This window comes from Procambarus clarkii, chromosome 75 (genome assembly GCF_040958095.1).
Source record: "Procambarus clarkii isolate CNS0578487 chromosome 75, FALCON_Pclarkii_2.0, whole genome shotgun sequence".
NCBI classification, from domain to species: domain Eukaryota; kingdom Metazoa; phylum Arthropoda; class Malacostraca; order Decapoda; family Cambaridae; genus Procambarus; species Procambarus clarkii.
Window position 1 is genome coordinate 25,432,023 of NC_091224.1, and position 19,659 is coordinate 25,451,681.

Genomic DNA, 19,659 nt, shown 5'->3' on the forward strand with positions numbered 1-19,659 from the left:
TCCCAGCAACGATACTACCTCCTACCCGAGGCCAAACAGTGGTAGGAAAATTCCCAGCTGACCTCAAGGGCGGGCAATCACCAAGCAGCAAAAGAACCTTCCGGAGGGAGTTCCTAAACAGTTTGTGGAAGGTAACCCCAAACTGCAAGGGCAGTACTTACAGGGCACCTTGTAACGTTTCTGAAATCTAATCTACCCTCTCTAGTTATCCCCAGCTCCTAGTAGTGAGGAATATAGTTATGGGAGGAGTAGGTGAGAAGGTGGAAAGGGTAGAAAACGGGAATACGGAAGGAAGAACTGAGGTAGAGAGGGGGTGGGCGAGGACAGAATGCTATTTTTGAATTTATTTCTATGATTCTACTCAAACTATGGTTCACCTCAAATTTTTATTGACTAAATAATTCAGCACTTTTTTCATACAGAGGATTTTGATAAATCAGTTCCACATATTTAAATGATCTGTAAATAACCAATCAATGAAAAAGTTTATAAACTTGTTAAATCACTGGCACCTTGTACATTAGCGTTTGCAATTTGTTGCGCGGCTATACAGTACTCATTTTCATACAAATATTTTTATATCAAAATATGAGTTGTATCCCTGTAAGTTCATAAAGATGGTAACTTTAATGTATAGGTGAGCGAACAGCTGGATGGGGGTTATCCACCCTGGACAAAAACCTCACTGACAGAATGCTAAAATGTTAGCTATAAATGCAGCAGCTCTATCTATGCAACATAGATAGAGCTGCTGCTTGATAAATGTTTGATCTTGCAAAGCATTTCTAACATTAAGAGCTTAGTTATTTCAAGTTTGCACCCTTGTCTAAATAAAATCACCTTGCATAGTGACTGCTTTAACCATTGCACTGTGCCAAACAACAAATGCTGTTTTGAGAGTTGTCTGATTTTTTTTAATTAGGCCATATTTTTATGATTTTTAATGTTTTCATCACTCTGTGTTTTGAAATTAATATAGTTGAGTTTAGAAACATTTTGACATTAACTTTACCTGAACATTTATAAAAACCAAAATATGTCCTTAACAATTGCACTATGAAGTTTATGCCCAAAACAGGTGCGCAGTGCAGGGGTTAAAACATGACGATTAGACTTTTGTGACATCCTGGAATGTGCATCTCAAAATACTGTTAATAAAAAAGCATTTTCAATATTATAATTATGAAATTAGCAGAGAAGCCTCAACTTTATAAAAATATTCCTTTTACATTTAGAACTACATATTTAATCTTTTGTCATTATATACAATATAATTATAAGCAACTTTTAAAGTTAAAATTATTTGATTGCCTATTTATGAAATTTTATGGACATCTTCTGTTCAACTTCTGTTCTCTCCAATGCAGCACAGAATTCTTCATAGCCTATCATCTGGTCACCATCATGGTCAGCCTCGATAATGGTTCGTTCTGCAATACTGTTGAGTTGCTCATCACTGTAAATGATATTTAATTCATCTAGTGTTAGATATCCAATGATATAATAGAGTACTGTACACGTACAGTATTACACATTTCCATATTTTTATCGTCACACTTTGTGACGTGTAATTTTGAAGAGAAATGTTGCATATATATTCACGAATGTGAATATAAGCAAAACACTTGCTGCTATTGCTTATTAACTGAATAAATTAAGCTTGCAAATAAGCAATAGTAACAAGTACATAAAAACAAGATAGAAAATGTGGGACAAGAACACTGGATGCTGCCAGACAATATTTCGATACACACTTTCCCTGTAAAATGTGGAGGAAGGTGGTACAAATACTCAGGCAGGCCTTTTTAATCTCAAAATTTGAAGTGATGGGTGCCAATAAACAGTGTGTAACAGTGGTACCCTTTTGTGACTGGTGTACAAGTGAACAAGGGAAGCAATGCCAAGTAAATGTCATGCTAGTCAGTGAGTTTTCGTCCCAATGTGAGAAGATGCATAAAATCTTGAGGGCAGTATCTGTTTCTCATACAATGTATTAAAGTGCTTCTGGAGGATGAAAATATTAATCTTTAGACATCTATAGCCAACTCTTAGAAATGTCATTTTATGAGAAATTGCATTGTATACAAATATTTAAATACGGATGTTGACTATATGGTTTCAATAGCTCAGTGGTGTCTTCCAGTAACTGTGTCATCCAGGCATCAAGCACCTAGTCTCTATTCATTACACGACAATTAGCCTTTACTTAGGTCAACAGAAATACTACTTAGCCTACACTTTTTATGGAATATATTCTTAAGGAGAGTATAGAATACAAGATGCCATCAAGAGCTCTTCTTATAATCGAGTGACTTATAATCTTATAATAAATAATGTTATTTAGAATCATAATTTAGAGAGCACAAAATATAAGTTTAACATCAGCCGGGAAAATTAAGGGGGTGGATAATTAGACCTTCCAAACAAGCAATGTAACATCACTGGGACATTGCATATCACACTGTTGCTCTTGTTTGGCATAGTTGTGCGTTCAGAAAAGATACAAAACTGCTCCCTTTACATCTTTACAGATTCAAGCAAGCATAAAAACCGACATCTTTGCAAAACACTCAAAACTGTATTATCTGGAATGAAGACAAGATAAAGCATGTAATATAAACATGGAGAACATGAAAATCAGGTTCCAATCCTGCACAATTGAATTCCAATATACTAGAAAGAGATAGAGTAAAAACAATAAAAAGAATGAGTGCAACAAATCAAGAGAACAGAAATTCGTGACTTTCAACTTCCTACCAGCAAATATAGGAAATAGTTCTGGAACAAAGGAGCTCCTGGATCACTGTACTACAATGTATACAGGAACCTCATCAGGTGTGACTAAACTGAGAAAAGCCACAGTGTGAAAATATTAAAGCATGCACCAGTCAGGATCATTTACAGTAGTTTCTAAAGGGGGCGAGACATTACACAAGCAAACATCCACAGTCTGAAAGGTGTTAGGTAAATATGTATGCCTGCACCCCTCGGCTGTGGTTTCACCACCAAACACATGAGAGCATAAATACAATGGGAGAGGAAGAGAGAGCAGATTTAAGGGAACTTGGAGGGTTGAGGGAGGTGGGGGGGAGGTGGGGGGGGGGGGAAGAGAGGGGGAACTGGAGGAGTGGGGGAGAGGGGAACTGGAGGGTTGAGAAAAGAGAGGGGGACCTGGAGGGTTAAGGGGAGGAGGGAGGGAGGGGACCTGGAGGGTCGAGGAGGGAGGGGACCTGGAGGGTCGAGGAGGGAGGGGACCTGAAGGGTTGAGGAGAGAGGGAGGGAGGGGACCTGGAGGGTTGAGAGGAAGGCAGATGGGAACTGGAGGGTTGAGGGGGGATGGGGAACTGGAGGGCCAAGGATGTTGTGGGGGAAGGGGGGCCAAGGAATGTTGTGGGGGAAGGGGGGCCATGGTGGGAGTGTTAAATAGTTTATAAACACACATGACCATGGGCTTTCCAGACACCAGTTTTGATCTTCAACAACACCTCACTTAATTTGTTTCAACTACAGTACTTATGTTATCCAAATGTCAACCACTCTGTTTGCAAAAGATAACTTTCTAATATTTTTTCCAGCACCTTCGTTTCCTTAGCTTGAATTTGTGACATCTTGTTCTTGAAATTGCTGGTTTCAGGAATTCCTGTCAATATGGTTGATTCCTATTAGCATTTTCACCTCTTTTTTTTTTTTCACCTTTTTTTTCCATCTTCTAGTGTTGGCATATTTAACGCCTCTAGCCTCTTGTAACTCTAGTTTTTCAGTTCGCAAGTCATTTTGGAGCATGCCTTTGCAGGTTTTCTAGTTAATGTGCAAAGGCATGTCTTCTATAATACTATCATGGCTAAATAATACAAGTTATATGTATATTTTGACATTATTGGGTGATGCTATGGTCACACGCTGAACAGCAGTGCTGTGCGCTCATGCTGCGAGCGCCAGCCTTGGTTGCTCACTCACTACTGAGGCTCTCACACCCGGGAATGTGGACCACGATTTTTTTTTTTAAAGATGGTGTCTGTTTACAAGAGCCCTGAGGAAGTTGATGTGAACCCCATGTAGCCGCGGAAGTTTTATATGGAACGTGAAAAATACAAATACCCGGAGGCGTGTAGTGCACCCCAGACGTGAGCCTGCAGGCGCGTTGCGCAGTTAAAGGGTTAATGTGTTGATACATGGATGTTTCCAGCATGAGGTTTACAAATCTACAGGTTCAAAAGTCCTCTGTTCTAGCTTCATATGACTCCCAGTGTATGGATTTAATGTTGAAGTCACCGAATATCAACAGTCGTGATCTATCTTTATCCACTCTTGCTATAATCTCTCATTATTGTTATAAGATCCCCTCGTTTATAATCCAGCTCCTCCTTTGTCCATGTGTTGCATGGCGGTGGACTATATGCATTTATGATCATTAGTTTATCATCCTGATTGCAGATCTCTAGTGCTTGTATGTCAACTTCTTGTGGATTGGCAATCATTATTTAGTTTACCTTTAGGTGTTCTTTCACTAGCACAGCAATGCCACCACCTTTCCTAATTTTTCTGTCCTGTCTCCAAACAACCGAGCAGCCAATTGGGAATATGACCATTTAAAATATCATGTTTCATCTCAATAAGTGCAACAATGTCTGGCGTCTGAAGCTGTATCACATCACTTATTGATCATCACATCACTTTCGGGACCTGCCCGAAACGCTGCGCTTACTAGTGGCTTTACAAGAATGTAAATACTGTACTATCCAATGTATTCTCACAAACCCAATGTACCTTCTTGTATATATATAAATAAATAAATAAATAAATAAATAAATAAATAAACTTAGTTCTAGTATTTTTGAACTCGCTCCATCTGTGTTGGTGTATACAATTTTCAGGAACATGTTCCCTCTCTCCTTATTCTTCACTCCCCCTTTCTCTAGTGATTTTGATGGTTTGCCTTTTTGCACCATTTTACTGGCTTGCCTACCCCTATCACCTTGTAGAAAAAAGAATTGATTTCTTATTCTTTCCTACTCTCACTTAGACGTTTTGCCTCTGAGGTTCAGTTTCAGCTTCTCTGTCTTCTTTTGAAAGATCTCGTCTTAATGACCATAATTTCCCTTCATCACTTTTGTAATATCCTAACATTCCTTAATACTTCTTCCATCTATTTGGCACCGATTAGGGTGATCCTCAACGGTTGATTTTTCCCTTTTTCATACCTGCCAATTCTTATGTAGTCGCAGACATTCTCTATGGTTGTAAGACCATAGTGTGTGCTCACCTAGTTGTGCTTGCAGGGGTTGAACTCTGGCTCTCTGGTCCTGCCTCTCACTTGTCAATCAATTGGTATACAGGTTCCTGAGCCTATTGGGCTCTATCATATCTACACTTGAAACTGTAGAATCAGTCTCCACCACATCACTGCCTAATGCATTCCATTTGTCAACCACTCCGACACTAAAAAAAATTCTTTCTAATATCTCTGCGGCTCATTTGGGCACTCAATTTCCACCTGTGTCCCTTAGTGCGTGTGCCCCTTGTGTTAAATGGCCTGTCTTTATCTACCCAGTCAATTCCTCTAAGAATCTCCTCGTAGGTCATACCTCTCAGCCCGGGTACTAGTCTGGTGGCAAACTTTTGAACCTTTTCCAGTTTAGTCTTATGCATGACTAGATATGGACTCCATGCTGGGGCTGCATACTCCAGGATTGATCTGACATAGGTGGTATACAAAGTTCTGAATGATTCCTTACAAAAGTGTCTAAATGCTGTTTTTATGTTAGCCAACCTGGCATATGCTTCTGATGTTATCCTCTTGATATGGGCTTCAGGGGACAGGTCTGGCGTGATATCAACCCCCCCCCCCCAAGTCTTTCTCTCTTTCTGACTCTTGAAGAATTTCATCTCCCAAATGATACCTTGTAACTGGCCTCCTGCTCTCTACACCTATCTTCATTACATTACATTTGCTTGGGTTAAACTCTTAATAACCATTTGTTCGACCATTCCTTCAGTTTGTCTAGGTCTTCTTGAAGCCTCAAGCAGTCCTCCTCTGTCTTAATCCTTCTCGTAATTTTGACATCGTCAGCAAACATTGAGAGGAATGAGTCTATATCCTCCGGAGATCGTTTACATATATCAGAAACAGGATAGGACCAAGTACAGAGCCCTGTGGGACTCCACTGGTGACTTCATGCCAATCTGAGGTCTCACTCCTCACTGTAATTTTTTGCTTCCTATTGCTTAGGTACTCCCTTATCTACTGGAGCACTTTACCAGTTACTCCTGCCTGTCTCTACAGCTTATGTACCAGCCTCTTATGGGGGACTGTGTCAAAGACTTTCCGACAGTCCAAAAAAATGCAGTTCGCCCAGCCTTCTCTTTCTTGTTTAATCTTTGTCACCTGGTCGTAGAATTCTATTAAGCCAATAAGGCAAGATTTACCCTCCCTGAACCCATGTTGGCAATTTGTCACAAAGTCCCTTCTATCCATGCGTGTTACTAGATTTTTTCTCACGATCTTCTCCATCACCTTGCATGGTACACAAGTTAAGGACACTGGCCTGTAGTTCAGTGCCTCTTGTCTGTCACCCTTTTTGTATATTGGGACCACATTAACCGCCTTCCATATTTCTGGTAGGTCTCCAGTCTCCAGTGACCTACTATACACTATGGAGAGTGGCAAGCAGAGTGCCTCTGCACACTTTCAATACCCATGGTGAGATCCCATCTGGACCAACAGCCTCTCTCACATCCAGATCCAACAGGTGTCTCCTTACCTCATCTCTCATAATTTCGACCCCTTCCAAGGCCGCCTGGTGTACTGCCTCTCTCCTAGTGTAGTGACCACACCTTGTTCTATTGTGAAGACCTCCTGGAACCTCTTGTTGAGTTCTTCACACACCTCTGTCATTCTCTGTATACCTGTCCTCATCTGTTCTAAGTTTCATTTCCTGTTCTTTCACTGTTTTCCTCCTGATGTGACTGTGGAGTAGCTTTGGTTCAGTGTTGGCTTTGCTTGCTATATCATTTTCATCATTTTGTGTGTGTGTGTGTTAATCACTATGTCTAATTGCAATTTGGTTCATTTACCTAATGTTCTCTCCAACCATCATATGGAGAACAGCAAGAAGTTCTTCCCGAGAGATACGCTCATCGTCATCAAGATCATACATTTTGAAGGCAACTGGAAAAGTACAACAGGAGAATTAAAGGACAGTACAGCAGTGTACTATAATATCTATAAAGTACATGGTAAGATTTTCAAAACATAATGCAGCTTCCTATAGCACAATTTTTAGCTATCAATAACATTAACAATAAATGATTTTTTTTTAAAGAGGCTTGGTTGTGGAAGAAGACCTGGTCAGGGTCACAGGGACGTTGATCCTGGAAATCATCGCAAGGTAAGGTGTGTGTATAATATACAGAACCCTAAACTTATTTTGCTACTGGAAACCTTAAAAACCTGGTTCAGTGTGTGTAAATTATAAGGACAGCTTCAATAAACTGGAGTTTATATGACATGTATTATTTTAGAATACAGTATATGTAAAATATACTATAGTTTATGATTATTAGGTATACATTATAATTGAATTGATATAAAATACATAAAAATGCAGAGTAAACATTTGGTACTTCAGTGCAATGGTGCAGAATAATAATGCTATTCTTAATTTACAGCTAAACTCAAAATGAAAACCATTTCAAATTGTTAGAAGCTTATTTTACATAGCAATACTTACAACGCAGCTTCTCTTCCCGAGCATTAAGTTTGTTATCTTGATTGCACTTGATAGGCCGAAAGTGAGCCAAGACGCGTGCAAACTGACGAAAGTTCACATGATCATCTTCACTTTCCTAAATGGACAAACAAAAATAAAGAAATATGAAAAAAAGAACTTATACCGATATGAAATATCTTAATATAAACATAACCTTCCCAGTTTGGTGCCTTCTTTTTGATAATTACTTACTTACTATCCTAACATAAACTGGCTGCAAATGTTTTTTATTCTAGCACTTACAAAATCCAAAAGGTGGAGTTGACAAAAGAAATATCAATGTGAAATGACTAATTTTGTTGGTGGGAGATGAATGCAGAATAGAATATTGAAAGATATACAAATAAGTGTTTCACTGTATAAATGCTAAAATATGGGTGTGAATAATGTCCAGATATCGGGAAGTGATATTGTGCCATACAACTGGAGAGGAAAATAGCTATAAAAATATAAAATGAGTAAATATAGTAAGAGTAGAAACTACAGATATTAGGTTGTAAATACTGTACTAGTGGACAAAAATGGCAGAATGAGAAAATCATTTGGAACTATGGGGAGGATTCGATCCTGCACTCTGGGTACTTCCAAGCTAGCCTAAAAAAAATGGAAGATGATGCACAATAAGTAATGTAACCTGGGATTCAACTAATTTTCATTGTTTCAGGTTTCATTGATACATGATGTATCAATGAAACAAATTCAAACCTGCATGCTGGGTACAGTACATCATGTTAATATGATTTCTTTGTGTAATTGGCAGAATAATGAATAGAAGAGTACATAAAAAGCCAGTCAATGATGAATGAGGTGTTTTCTGTTGTGGAAGAGCTTGCAAAAATTATATATTTGTATTGAGACAGCTAGTGGAGAAAGCATGTAAAACAAACCAAAAGGTGTATTGTACATGCTATTTAATTACTAAAAGAAATCATATTACAAAGTTAGTAGAGGGGAATCTTTAGAGTAATAAGCTTGTACAGTAACAAGTTAAGGAATGAAAATGTGCTGAAGAGCTAAACTGTGCACAGAGCGACTTGTGTACTCGCCTATTTGTGCTTGCGGGGGTTGAGCTTTGGCTCTTTGGTCCCGCCTCTCAACTGTCAATCAACAGGTGTACAGATTCCTGAGCCTACTGGGCTCTATCATATCTAAATTTAAAACTGTGTATGGAGTCAGCCTCCACCACATCACTGCCTAATGCATTCCATCCATTAACTACTGACACTGAAAGTTCCTTCTAACGTCCCTGTGGCTCATGTGGGTACTCAGTTTCCACCTGTGTCCCCTTATTCGCGTCCCACCAGTGTTGAATAGTTTATCCTTGTTTACCCGGTCGATTCCCCTGAGGATTTTGTAGGTTGTGATCATGGTAGTGTGTGATATTAATGTAAGAGAATGGTGTCATGTCCCATGGTTATTAGATATACTGTATACAGTATATTGGAGGCCATGAGGGAAGTCAATGTCAGAATTCTAAGAAAAATGTGATCAAGAATAAATTCAGTACAGTAAATAATTTGATGTATACAGAAGCAGCATCAGCTCCTCTGGGTGACACTGCTAATATACATTTGTAAATTAGCTGAAAGTTGTGGACTTTTGAGAGAGAAAACTGCTAAAAGTAAATCTGGATTAAGTAAAGTAATGGTCATGAAGAAAACTGTAAAATAAAAGCAAACTAAAAAATGTGGTTGATTAATTTTCAGTGCATACCAAGGGCCAGGTTCCATTAAGCATTTCTGTGTCCACTTATGGGACTTAAATCTTTCATCAGTCATGATGGTTCAGTTTGCATTTATTAAACAGTCAATGAGCTACAAAATGCAACAAAGTTGTCCATAATAATAACCTGGGGTCAAGAATGAACTTGCAGCATTTCCAAGCTAATTAACCATTTAGTAAATACATACCAATCTGCTATGACGAGAAAAATGTACAGATCTCAGAAGTGGTCATGTAAATGTTTGATGAATTCTGGGGTCTGAAATATACTATAGTGAAGTTAGTGCAATAAAAGCCCTGGTTGTGAAGAATAAGACATGAGATGATGAGAGGGCTGCATGAAGGAGTTGTACAGCCCACCCCATGTACAAATCTAAAATGCTGATGTGATACGATAACGGAAAAAATCAAAAGTTAACTGAACAGACAATATTAAAACAAAATTTGTCGGAATAAGGAATTTAAATGCCATGAAAGACAAAGTGCAAATATTGGCAAATTAAGACCGAGGACAGATCAACATGGTTTGGTCATAATGAAAAGAATGGACTATGATAATCTAGGGAATTTTAAACGAGGTGCTTATTTTCGAATCTATTATAATATTTTTAAGTCACAGCTAAATAGTTTTACAGTACATTTCTGATGCCTCGTTTCCTTTGGGAATGAGTGTCGTTTCTTAACCCCTGGGCTGCTCAAGTGTTGATAGCCGACAAAATCCCCTACCCAGTGCATAAGAATTTTTTTTCCTTTTAATCATAGAAAATAAATCACAGAACAACTTGAGAGCTGCACCCTATCTCAAGAACGACAATAAAGGCTGGTAGAGAAACAAACAATTGTATGATTCTTGCAGTTTTAGTTCAACGTTCAACAGTTTAGTTTACATGTGGAAAAAACTAGAGGGGCTGGTCCCAAACCTGTGAACAGAAATAACACCCCATAAGATCAGAAGGCATGGCAGGATGTGCAGAATACCCCTAACAGAAGAGGTGCAATGACTCCTGTCTCTCTCCGGTTTTGTCTCTTCTCTTCTGTGTTGAGAGTTCTCTGAGAGAACGCTCATCAGAGGCCTTAGGATGTTCAACAAGTTTCCACAACACACAAGGGGCATAACTGGCCGACCCTTCACATTGTTCAAAAGAGAACATGATTAACACCTCCAAAGGATACCTGATCAACCAGGCTGTGATTCATCCGTCAGGCTGTGAGCAGCCTCGTCCGACAGCCTGGTTGACTCAGTCCAGCAACGAGGAGGCCTGGTCAAGGACCGGGCCGCGGGGACTTTGAGCCCTGAAAGCATTGCAAGGTAACCACAAGGTAATAATGTAAGGCAAGGTAGAGGTGGTTTTGGATTGTAAGCTGTTGTCAGAGGAACAACGAACATTGCGAGAGGAGTGTACGAGTCTCTTTCCAACTTCAGACTTGCTCTTAATTATGTGAATGGTGAAATACTTTAGAAACTGTTCATGACCTTTCAGAGACCAAAATTGAAATATGCAGCAGTTGTATGGCCACCTGCAGCAGCAGGTGGCCAAATCTCAAGCAGCACATAAATAAACTGGACAAGGTGACACGGCATGCTACAAAATGGCTTTCAGAACCAAAAAACAAGAGTTACGAGGAGGAACTACAGGTGTTAACCATGCCAAAACTAGAAGATAAAAGAAAGAGAGACGATATGATCACCACTAACAAAATATTAACAGGAATCTACCAAATTGACAAAGAGGAATTCCTGAAACCAGCAGTTCCATGAACAGGAGGACACAGATTCAAGCTAAAGAAACAAAGGTGCCAAAAAATTATCAAGTTTTTTTTGCAAACAGTGGAAGATGGTTGGAATAAGCTAAGTGAGAAGGTGGTGGAAGCCAAAACTGTCAGTAGTTTCAAAGCGTTATAGGACAAACAATACTGGGAAGATGGGACACCACGAGCATAGCTCTTATCCTGTAACTACACTTAGGTAGTTACGCGTGCACGCACACAATGACATGGGTGGAAGCTGGAAACTCAGATTAGTCAGAGATATTAGGAAACTTTCTTTTAGCATGAGAGTAGTGGCAAAATGGAATGAACTTAACAGGTTGTGGAAGCAAACTATTCATAATTTTATAATTAGATATGATAGAACAGGAGTCATTGCTATAAACAACCGATGGCCAGAAAGGCGGAATCCAAGAGTTAATGCTCGATCCAGCAGGCACAAACAGGCGAGTACAAATAGGTGAGCACACACACTTAACACATACGATATAATCTAGTAGAGAATGGGGCACATTAAAAAAGTTGATAAACTCGATTTCAAGAGAGGACACTATGGGGGACTTAGAATTTTTATTAATGAGTATAATTGGACAGACTTGTTGCTAGGCAAGGAAGTAAATGAGATGTATGCCAAATTTTGTGAAATATACGATGAAGGCACACAAATGTCCATATCAAAACAGAGATGCAGACCTAGGAAACAAGGTTGGTTCAACAGAAATTGCAAGAGGACCAGAGACCAAAAGTTATAAACATGGAATCATTATAGGAAGAGGCCAAATCCTCAAACATACCAGCGATACAGAGATGCGAGAAACAACTACACGACAGTAAAGAGAGGAACTTTGAGAATGATACAGCACACAAATGTAAATCAGATCCAGGCCGTCTCTATAAATTCATTAAAAGCAAGCTGCAAGTAAAGGATAATATTCAGAGGTTGAAAATGGGAGACAGATTCACAGAAAAGGAAATGTGTGAAACATTAAACAAAAAGTTCCAAAATGTGTTTGTACAAAATGAAATCTTCAGAGAACCAGACACACTATGAATTCCAGGGAACAACATAGCGCACATAGGTGTCTAGAGATGAAGGGAAACAAAAATGCTCAAGGAATTAAGAAAGAACAAAGCAGTTGGTCCAGATGGAGTTTCATCATGGGTTCTGAGAGAATATGCACCCGAGCTCAGCATTCCACTTCAACTGATTTTTCAGTTGTTTTAATATAACAGATATACAAGTTTCCTAAAAACAGTTTGCACAGGCTGAAGTTTGCTCCAAAAATATTGCGAGTTTTTTTCCGCTTGGCGGCTTACGTAACGTGCCTGTCTGCCCCAAGTGGACTTGTCCAGGCCTGGTCAAACCAAACAGCCCATGTGCTCTCGACCCTCGTGTTATACCAGTGTCACGCCATTGGTGAACCATTTTTTTAAATAACTTTTTTGTTTTCATAGTAACTTTTATCCTTTTTTGGCCAAGACTGTCTGGTAGCAGCATCAATAGTTCTGGAGGTGTTATGAGGAAGAAGATTACCCTAACAATTAAAGACAAGTTACGTGTTATACAACTTTGTGAAAGTGGCTGGTCGACTTCAAGTGTTGCCAAGGACTTTAATATAGGCACTAGTACTGTTTCTGATATAAGGAAACAAAAAGAGCAATACCTGAAATACATTTCAACCAGTAAGAGTGAAGGTGCAAGCACTAGTAGAGGGTGTTATCTTGAGGTTATCTTGAGATGATTTCGGGGCTTTAGTGTCCCCGCGGCCCGGTCCTCGACCAGGCCTCCACCCACAGGAAGCAGCCTGTGACAGCTGACTAACACCCAGGTACCTATTTTACTGCTAGGTAACAGGGGCATAGGGTGAAAGAAACTCTGCCCATTGTTTCTCGCCGGCGCCTGGGATCGACCCTGGGACCACAGGATCACAAGTCCAGCGTGCTGTCCGCTCGGCCGACCGACCGGTGTGGTAGAAGAACTTTGAAGACTTCAAAGCATGTACAGTTGGATGAAGCTGTGTAAAAGTGGCTTGCTCAGCACCGCACAGCTGGCGTGACAATTCGTGGCCCAGAAATACAAAATGTTGCAAGCAGGTTTGCAGCAAGCCTTGAAATAAAGGATTTCCAAGCAAGTGAAGGGTGGGTTGCAAGGTTCAAAGGGAGGCACAATATTGTGAAGATGAAAATTGTTGGTAAAAAATTGAGTGCAGATACAAGCAGTGTAAATCCATTTAAAAACATAAATTTAGAACACACATTTTTGTCAAATAATTTATATTCTTATCAAGTTTATAATGCTGATGAAACTGGGCTGTATTGGAGGAGTTTACCAGAAAAAACTCTAGTTATGAGGAGTGAGGGTTGTGTGCCAGGCCGTATAAGGTTGAAAAAGACAGGCTATCGGCCATGTGTGCCAATGCCAACAGCACAGACAGAATCACAGGTGCAGTTGTTGGCAAATCAAAGAAACTAAGAGCCTAGCAATATTGCTTGGACAGACTGCCTGCGAAATATTATAACTCGAGGAATGCATGGTTTACACAGGAGATTTTTCTTTCTTGGTTTCCATGACGTGTTCTGAAAGGAAGTTCGTGACCATCAAGTTAAACTCAAAGTGAGGCCATGCGAAGTTTGGGCTATGCTGTTGCTTGATAATGCATCTGCCCACCCCAGAATTGACATGTTAACCTCACATGATGGCAAGATAACGTGTATGGCACTTCCTCCTAATACAACCTCTTTCATCCAGCCTATGGATCAGGGAGTTATCTGTGCCATGAAGAGGTTGTACACCAAAAAGATGCTCAACGAAGTTTTGGTGGTTTTGCCTTTTGGGGAAGATATGGAACTCGACATGGATAAGAGGGCTAAAAGAACTCTTGAGAATTTGAAGACCTATTCTATCAAGGAAGCCATCTATAACTGGGCCAAGGTGTGGGGTGAAGTAAAGGAATTGACTTTGAAGAATTCCTGGAGAAAAAACTTCTCATGTCCATGGTCAGCAATGAGGAGAATGAAGAAATGAATTTTGAAGGCTTCACAGAAATCCATGGAATGTTCAGAAATGCTGGCAAAAATTTAGAAAGACAAGGATGTGGTTATTTGGCATGAAAGAGATGCTAATGACCCAGGTTATGGTGTGATGAGTAAAGAGATTCTCCAGTCTATTACTGGTGAGGTCGACAGAGGCGAAGGATGAAGAAGACGGTGAGGAACCAACACCAAAGACAACAAAATACAGTTTATTCATGTCCTCTGTTGACCTGTAAATTAATTTTTCAACCAACTGTGCTCAGCCAGAAGTTGGAAACATGTATCAGTACCTGAGGCAAACCAAAGAGCTGAACATAAAACAGGCCAATGAACACAGAAGGCAAGCTAAACTTGATTCTTATTTGGTAAGAAAAGCAACCAAAGGCCCTTCAACCAGTGAGGTGTCACAGGCAAGCCAAATGCCTTCAACCAGTGAGGCTTCAGCAGCTGGCAGTCAAAACTAACTTTGCCTCATGAACTGTACAGTAATTTTTAAGTGTTAATTTTAATGTGTTAGAATAGGTTACGTAAATTGTCAAGAATTCTTAACTTCAAGATGTGTAGCATCAGTCAAGAAGACGAACTACAACAAGGTGAGTTTAGGTTTATAGTTGAATATTTTATAATTATATGTGGCAATTCAAATTAGATTGTTTGCGGTATAAAAATTGTTAAAAATGGTCCCTTTTGGACTTCCGCAGTAAAAAAGTACGTCAATTCTCAAGAATCGACTTGAGAATGGTCCAGGACGGACCGAAACGTCGTCGTCCCTTCACCTGCCAAGTGTGTGGTCTGGTCAACATACTTTAGCCAAGTTATTGTGACTCATCGCCTGCCTAGGCCAAATTGCTTGTGAAACGTGGGGCAAGTGTATTAACACTGCCCCATGAGGACTGTTGTTGTTGGCTCTTTGGTCTTTTAACTATTCCTGGTACGAGAGTAGACTTGGCTCAGGAATGATTTCTGTTGCCCAATGTTGCACTTTCTCCAGAGCAGCCATGTCCTTCTGAAGATATACCTACACCAATACAACCCCAAATAATGAATACAAATTAAGCAAGTTTAGATTCAGATAAGACCTTGGTAATACTGATTTAGAAATGGGTTTGTAGACTTATGAAACAAATTACTGAATAATATAAGAGGCATGGGATATTCTAATTGTTTTAAGTGTAGGTCAGATATACATATGAGTAAGTTTGGTTTGATATAATAAGGAGCTGCCTCACATGAGCCAAAAGAACTTCTAATGTTTCTCTTATCCTTTTGTAATATAAGGTGTGAATGATACATAGAATGCAAGTGATTTGTTAATTTTGTAATATCTAACATTCTTATGCTATATACAGTACCTGTAGTTCCCTTTCTATTCTATGAGAAATAGAGTAATGGTAATGTCAATGTCTTGCACTGTACACAGTTCAGCAATGAAATGGCTAAAATAAAGTAGAACAAATAAATTCATGGATAAAATTTAATTTTAATTTAATAATTGTTTGATTCATTTTAAGTTTTAATATTTTATACTACCTGCATAAATATTTAGGCTATACAAAAAATACTTGCCTTAAAGAATGCATGAACAATACGGTCACCAAGAGGGTTTATTGCTAACTCAGGGATGCGGAGGAAATCTTCACGCGATAGCAAGCCATTGTCCCCTTTATCCAAACTTGTGAAACGGCTGTATAGTCGCTCTATTTGACTTGGCAAAACTGTTAAAATTCAAAATCAAATATTGTATATGTTAGCTCAATATCTTTATAACAACTAAGTACTGTACTGTATTAGAATATTTAACATCGGGTAAAACTAATCGTCTTAACATAATGAAAAGCGTGCTAAAGTCGTGTCATCTGAAATAATAAACCGGCACCAAACCAACTTATTTTGTCATGTTGAGCTACATAATATTTATCAAGATTAAATATAATTCAGGCTTATGCCATTCTTGAACTGAATAAAAAATTAGTTACACAATATAAATACAATTTTACTTTATTAATAATTTTTATTGCATGTTGAGTATAGAAATGTCATCTTTCAATGCGTTTACAGTACAGTATTTAATTTTAAATAAAGTAGCAAGAAATGTAATAGGCCTATGTTTTCCTGAATCAAATAGAATATTGCTCCATGGGTCTCCACATTAGTGTAGTAGCAAAGCTACAAAACAGGGCTACTCTTACCGATTGGTAAATTAACAATATATACTAGTATATATATATCAAGCACACCTGTATTTTATCTGCTGATGAGCGTTTCAATATTTACCAAATTCTTAGTCTTACCCATAAAATACACTTCCCTAAATATATTTATAGCATATATATCACTGATGGAATGTAAATGCAAGGTAATGTGACTATCAAGTGAAAAGCACTAAGGCAGCATCATTACACTTTAAGTATAAGACTTTCGAAGGGATATGTATACAGAGAGAAGTGATGGCACCCAAACCCTTGGTCATAAGGGATCAAACTTTGATGGTGCACGAAGTGAGGTCGTTGCTGTACCAGTCAAAGTGGATGGAGGGCCATTGTAAAAATTAAAGATGTAAACAGTATACAAAAATTTGATAACACTCATTATAAGGCAGCCATGAGATACCCCTTAACTACCCTCTACACCCAATGCTAAATAGTTTTGCAAATACTACACCACACATATGTACTTATGTGGATCCTGTGGCATAGTGATCTACATCCTCGACTCACAATCGAGAGACCCAGGCACAATCTCCCGGACAGAACAAATAGAAAAGCAAGTTTCCTTTCATCTGATGCTTTTATCTTCCTTTCATCTGCGTGTTGCATCCTGGGGAAGGTCAGTAGGTGGCCTAGGCATAACTTCAATAAACCTTAGCTTCGTTCCTGTTGGGGCACAGGAAGCCGGTCGACCGTGCGGACAGCACGCTGGACTTGTGATCCTGTGGTCCTGGGTTCGATCCCGGGCGCCGGCGAGAAACAATGGGCAGAGTTTCTTTCACCCTATGCCCCTGTTACCTAGCAGTAAAATAGGTACCTGGGTGTTAGTCAGCTGTCACGGGCTGCTTCCTGGGGGTGGAGGCCTGGTCAAGGACCGGGCCGCAGGGACACTAAAAAGCCCCGAAATCATCTCAAGATAACCAAGATGACAGGAAGCCCTGGCTTTTTGTCCCCAACAACAGGAATTATCATATTTTTGTATTATGAACACATTAAATTTTAGACTGGCTTAAATATACAGTATACAATAAATGCATCGAAAATTGAGGCACTAGCCTTGCTTAGTGCCTCAATTTTGGGGACAGTCAGACTTTTGCAGATTCTGAAGAAACTTCATATTAAATTTGACATTATTGGACAACCAAAATTTCCAAGGTGTTGGGGTTCACTTTCCAAGCCAATTATGTGCCTGTGTAACCTCTTCCACTACCGATAAAGTCCATAATAAATGAACTTACTAAACTATCCTAATAAAGGTATTGAAAATCACTAATATTAGGTAAATTGACACGTTTGTGCTTGGTTATATTTCTTTAAAAATCACAACAATATAGGAAAATGTTCATGAATTTACAGCTTTGGCGAGTCGGCAATATTGAATGAATGGTAGATGACGTATATAGTTATAGAGTACTCACATCCTGTCTCTGCCTGGATATCATTGATATCTTGCTCCTGCAGCATCAGACTGCTCTTGTTGCCCATGGTTGCTATGGTCAGACGCCTCACAACACAAGATACCACACCAAGATGGAGAGGAAGGCTGCTGACCTTGTACACTTTTCCTTGTATGAGTGAGTAGTGACGCAGGTGTGTGCCAGCCTCCACCACGGGTTCACACGGGCAGGTGTGTGAACCACTGCTCGAGTCCCTCCTCGACCACACCCGAGTCTCGTGACGTCTGAACCCGAGCTCCCACACCCGTCCCCACTACACAACTGATAAATAAATGAATGAATGAATGAATTTTTATTCAGGTAAAGTACCATACATACAAGAGGGTTTACAAAAATTGATAGATTTATTGATTTATTTATAGATTTATTTATTTATATACAAGAAGGTACATTGGGTTTGTGAGAATACATAGCATAGTACAGTATTTACTCTCTTGTAAAGGCACTAGTACGCGCAGCGTTTCGGGCAGGTCCTTAATCTAACAGCTAGTTAGATAGAGCTAGTACATACAATGCCTAAAGCCACTATTACGCAAAGCGTTTCGGGCAGCATATATATCATATCATATATATATGATATATATCTTGTTTCTGATATATGTGAATGATCTCCCGGAGGGTATAGATTTATTTCTCTCAATGTTTGCTGACGATGCCAAAATTATGAGTAGGATTAAGACAGAGGAGGACTGCTTGAGGCTTCAAGAAGACCTGGACAAGCTGAAGGAATGGTCGAACATATGGTTGTTAGTTTAACCCAAGCAAATGTAATGTAATGAAGATAGGCGTAGGGAGCAGGAGGCCAGATACTAGGTATCATCTGGGAGATGAAATTCTTAGAGAGAGAAAAAGACTTGGGGGTTGATATCACGCCAGACCTGTCTCCTGCAGCCCATATCAAGAGGATAACATCAGCGGCATATGCCAGGCTGGCCAACATAAGAATGGCATTCTAAAACTTGTGTAAGGAATCATTCAGAACTTTGTATACCACATGTCAGGCCAATCCTGGAGTATGCAGCCCCAGCATGGAGTCCATATCTAGTCAAGGATAAGACTAAACTGGAAAAGGTTCAAAGGTTTCCCACCAGACTAGTACCCGAACTGAGAGGAATGAACTAAGAGGAGAGACTACGGGAATTAAACCTCACTTCGCTGGAAGACAAAAGAGTTGGGGGAGGACATGATCACCACATTAAAGATTCTCAAGGGAATTGATAGGGTAGATAAAGACAGTCTGTTTATCACAAGGGGCACATGCACTAGGGGACACAGGTGGAAATAGTGCCCAAATGAGCCACAGAGATATTAGAAAAAACTTTTTTAGTGTCTGAGTGGTTGACAAATGGAATGCATTAGGAAGTGATGTGGTGGAGGCTGATTCCACAGTTTCAAGTGTAGATATGATAGAGCCCAATAGGCTCAGGAACCTGTACACCTGTTGATTGACAGTTGAGAGGCAGGACCAGTTAGGAAAGGGAGTCAGAAATAATTAAGCTGTCTACTTCAGTGTTGTCAATAATTTAGAGTGCTACCAGTATTGCTACCAACTCTGCTTGCATTGTGGACGCCCAGTTAGTAATTCGGATATTTCTTTGAATTGTGCTGCCATCGGGCTGATGAGCAATAACAGCACTTCCTACCCTCCCTGTAGCTGTATTGAGTGATCCGTCAGTGTATATGATCTGTGCAATGTTGTTTTCA

General features: G+C 39.5%; 1 protein-coding gene and 1 long non-coding RNA gene across 3 annotated transcripts in view; one reads left to right on the plus strand and one right to left on the minus strand.

Moving 5' to 3' along the window:
- LOC138356902 (uncharacterized) overlaps positions 1-19,659 on the plus strand; it is a 381,031-nt gene that overhangs the window by 352,888 nt on the left and 8,484 nt on the right. The gene's annotated exons all lie outside the window — the stretch shown is intronic.
- LOC123771672 (calcineurin B homologous protein 1) lies at positions 373-18,211 on the minus strand. Its single transcript, XM_045764308.2, has 5 exons — positions 17,917-18,211; positions 15,858-16,006; positions 7,731-7,845; positions 7,075-7,168; positions 373-1,456 (listed from the first exon to the last, which is right to left on the minus strand). The coding sequence occupies exons 1-5, from the start codon at positions 17,981-17,983 to the stop codon at positions 1,312-1,314; spliced, it is 570 nt and encodes a 189-aa protein (XP_045620264.1). The 5' UTR covers positions 17,984-18,211; the 3' UTR covers positions 373-1,311.

Bases quoted from the DNA above. Each gene is read 5' to 3' on its own strand.
- LOC123771672 (XM_045764308.2), bottom strand. From the start codon at position 17,983: ATGGGCAACAAGAGCAGTCTGATGCTGCAGGAGCAAGATATCAATGAT. The intron at 16,007-17,916 runs GTGAGTACTCTA...GAATTTTAACAG, and splicing joins TATCCAGGCAGAGACAGGAT to TTTTGCCAAGTCAAATAGAG. The intron at 1,457-7,074 runs GTAAATGAACCA...TATCATTTACAG, and splicing joins ATGGTTGGAGAGAACATTAG to TGATGAGCAACTCAACAGTA.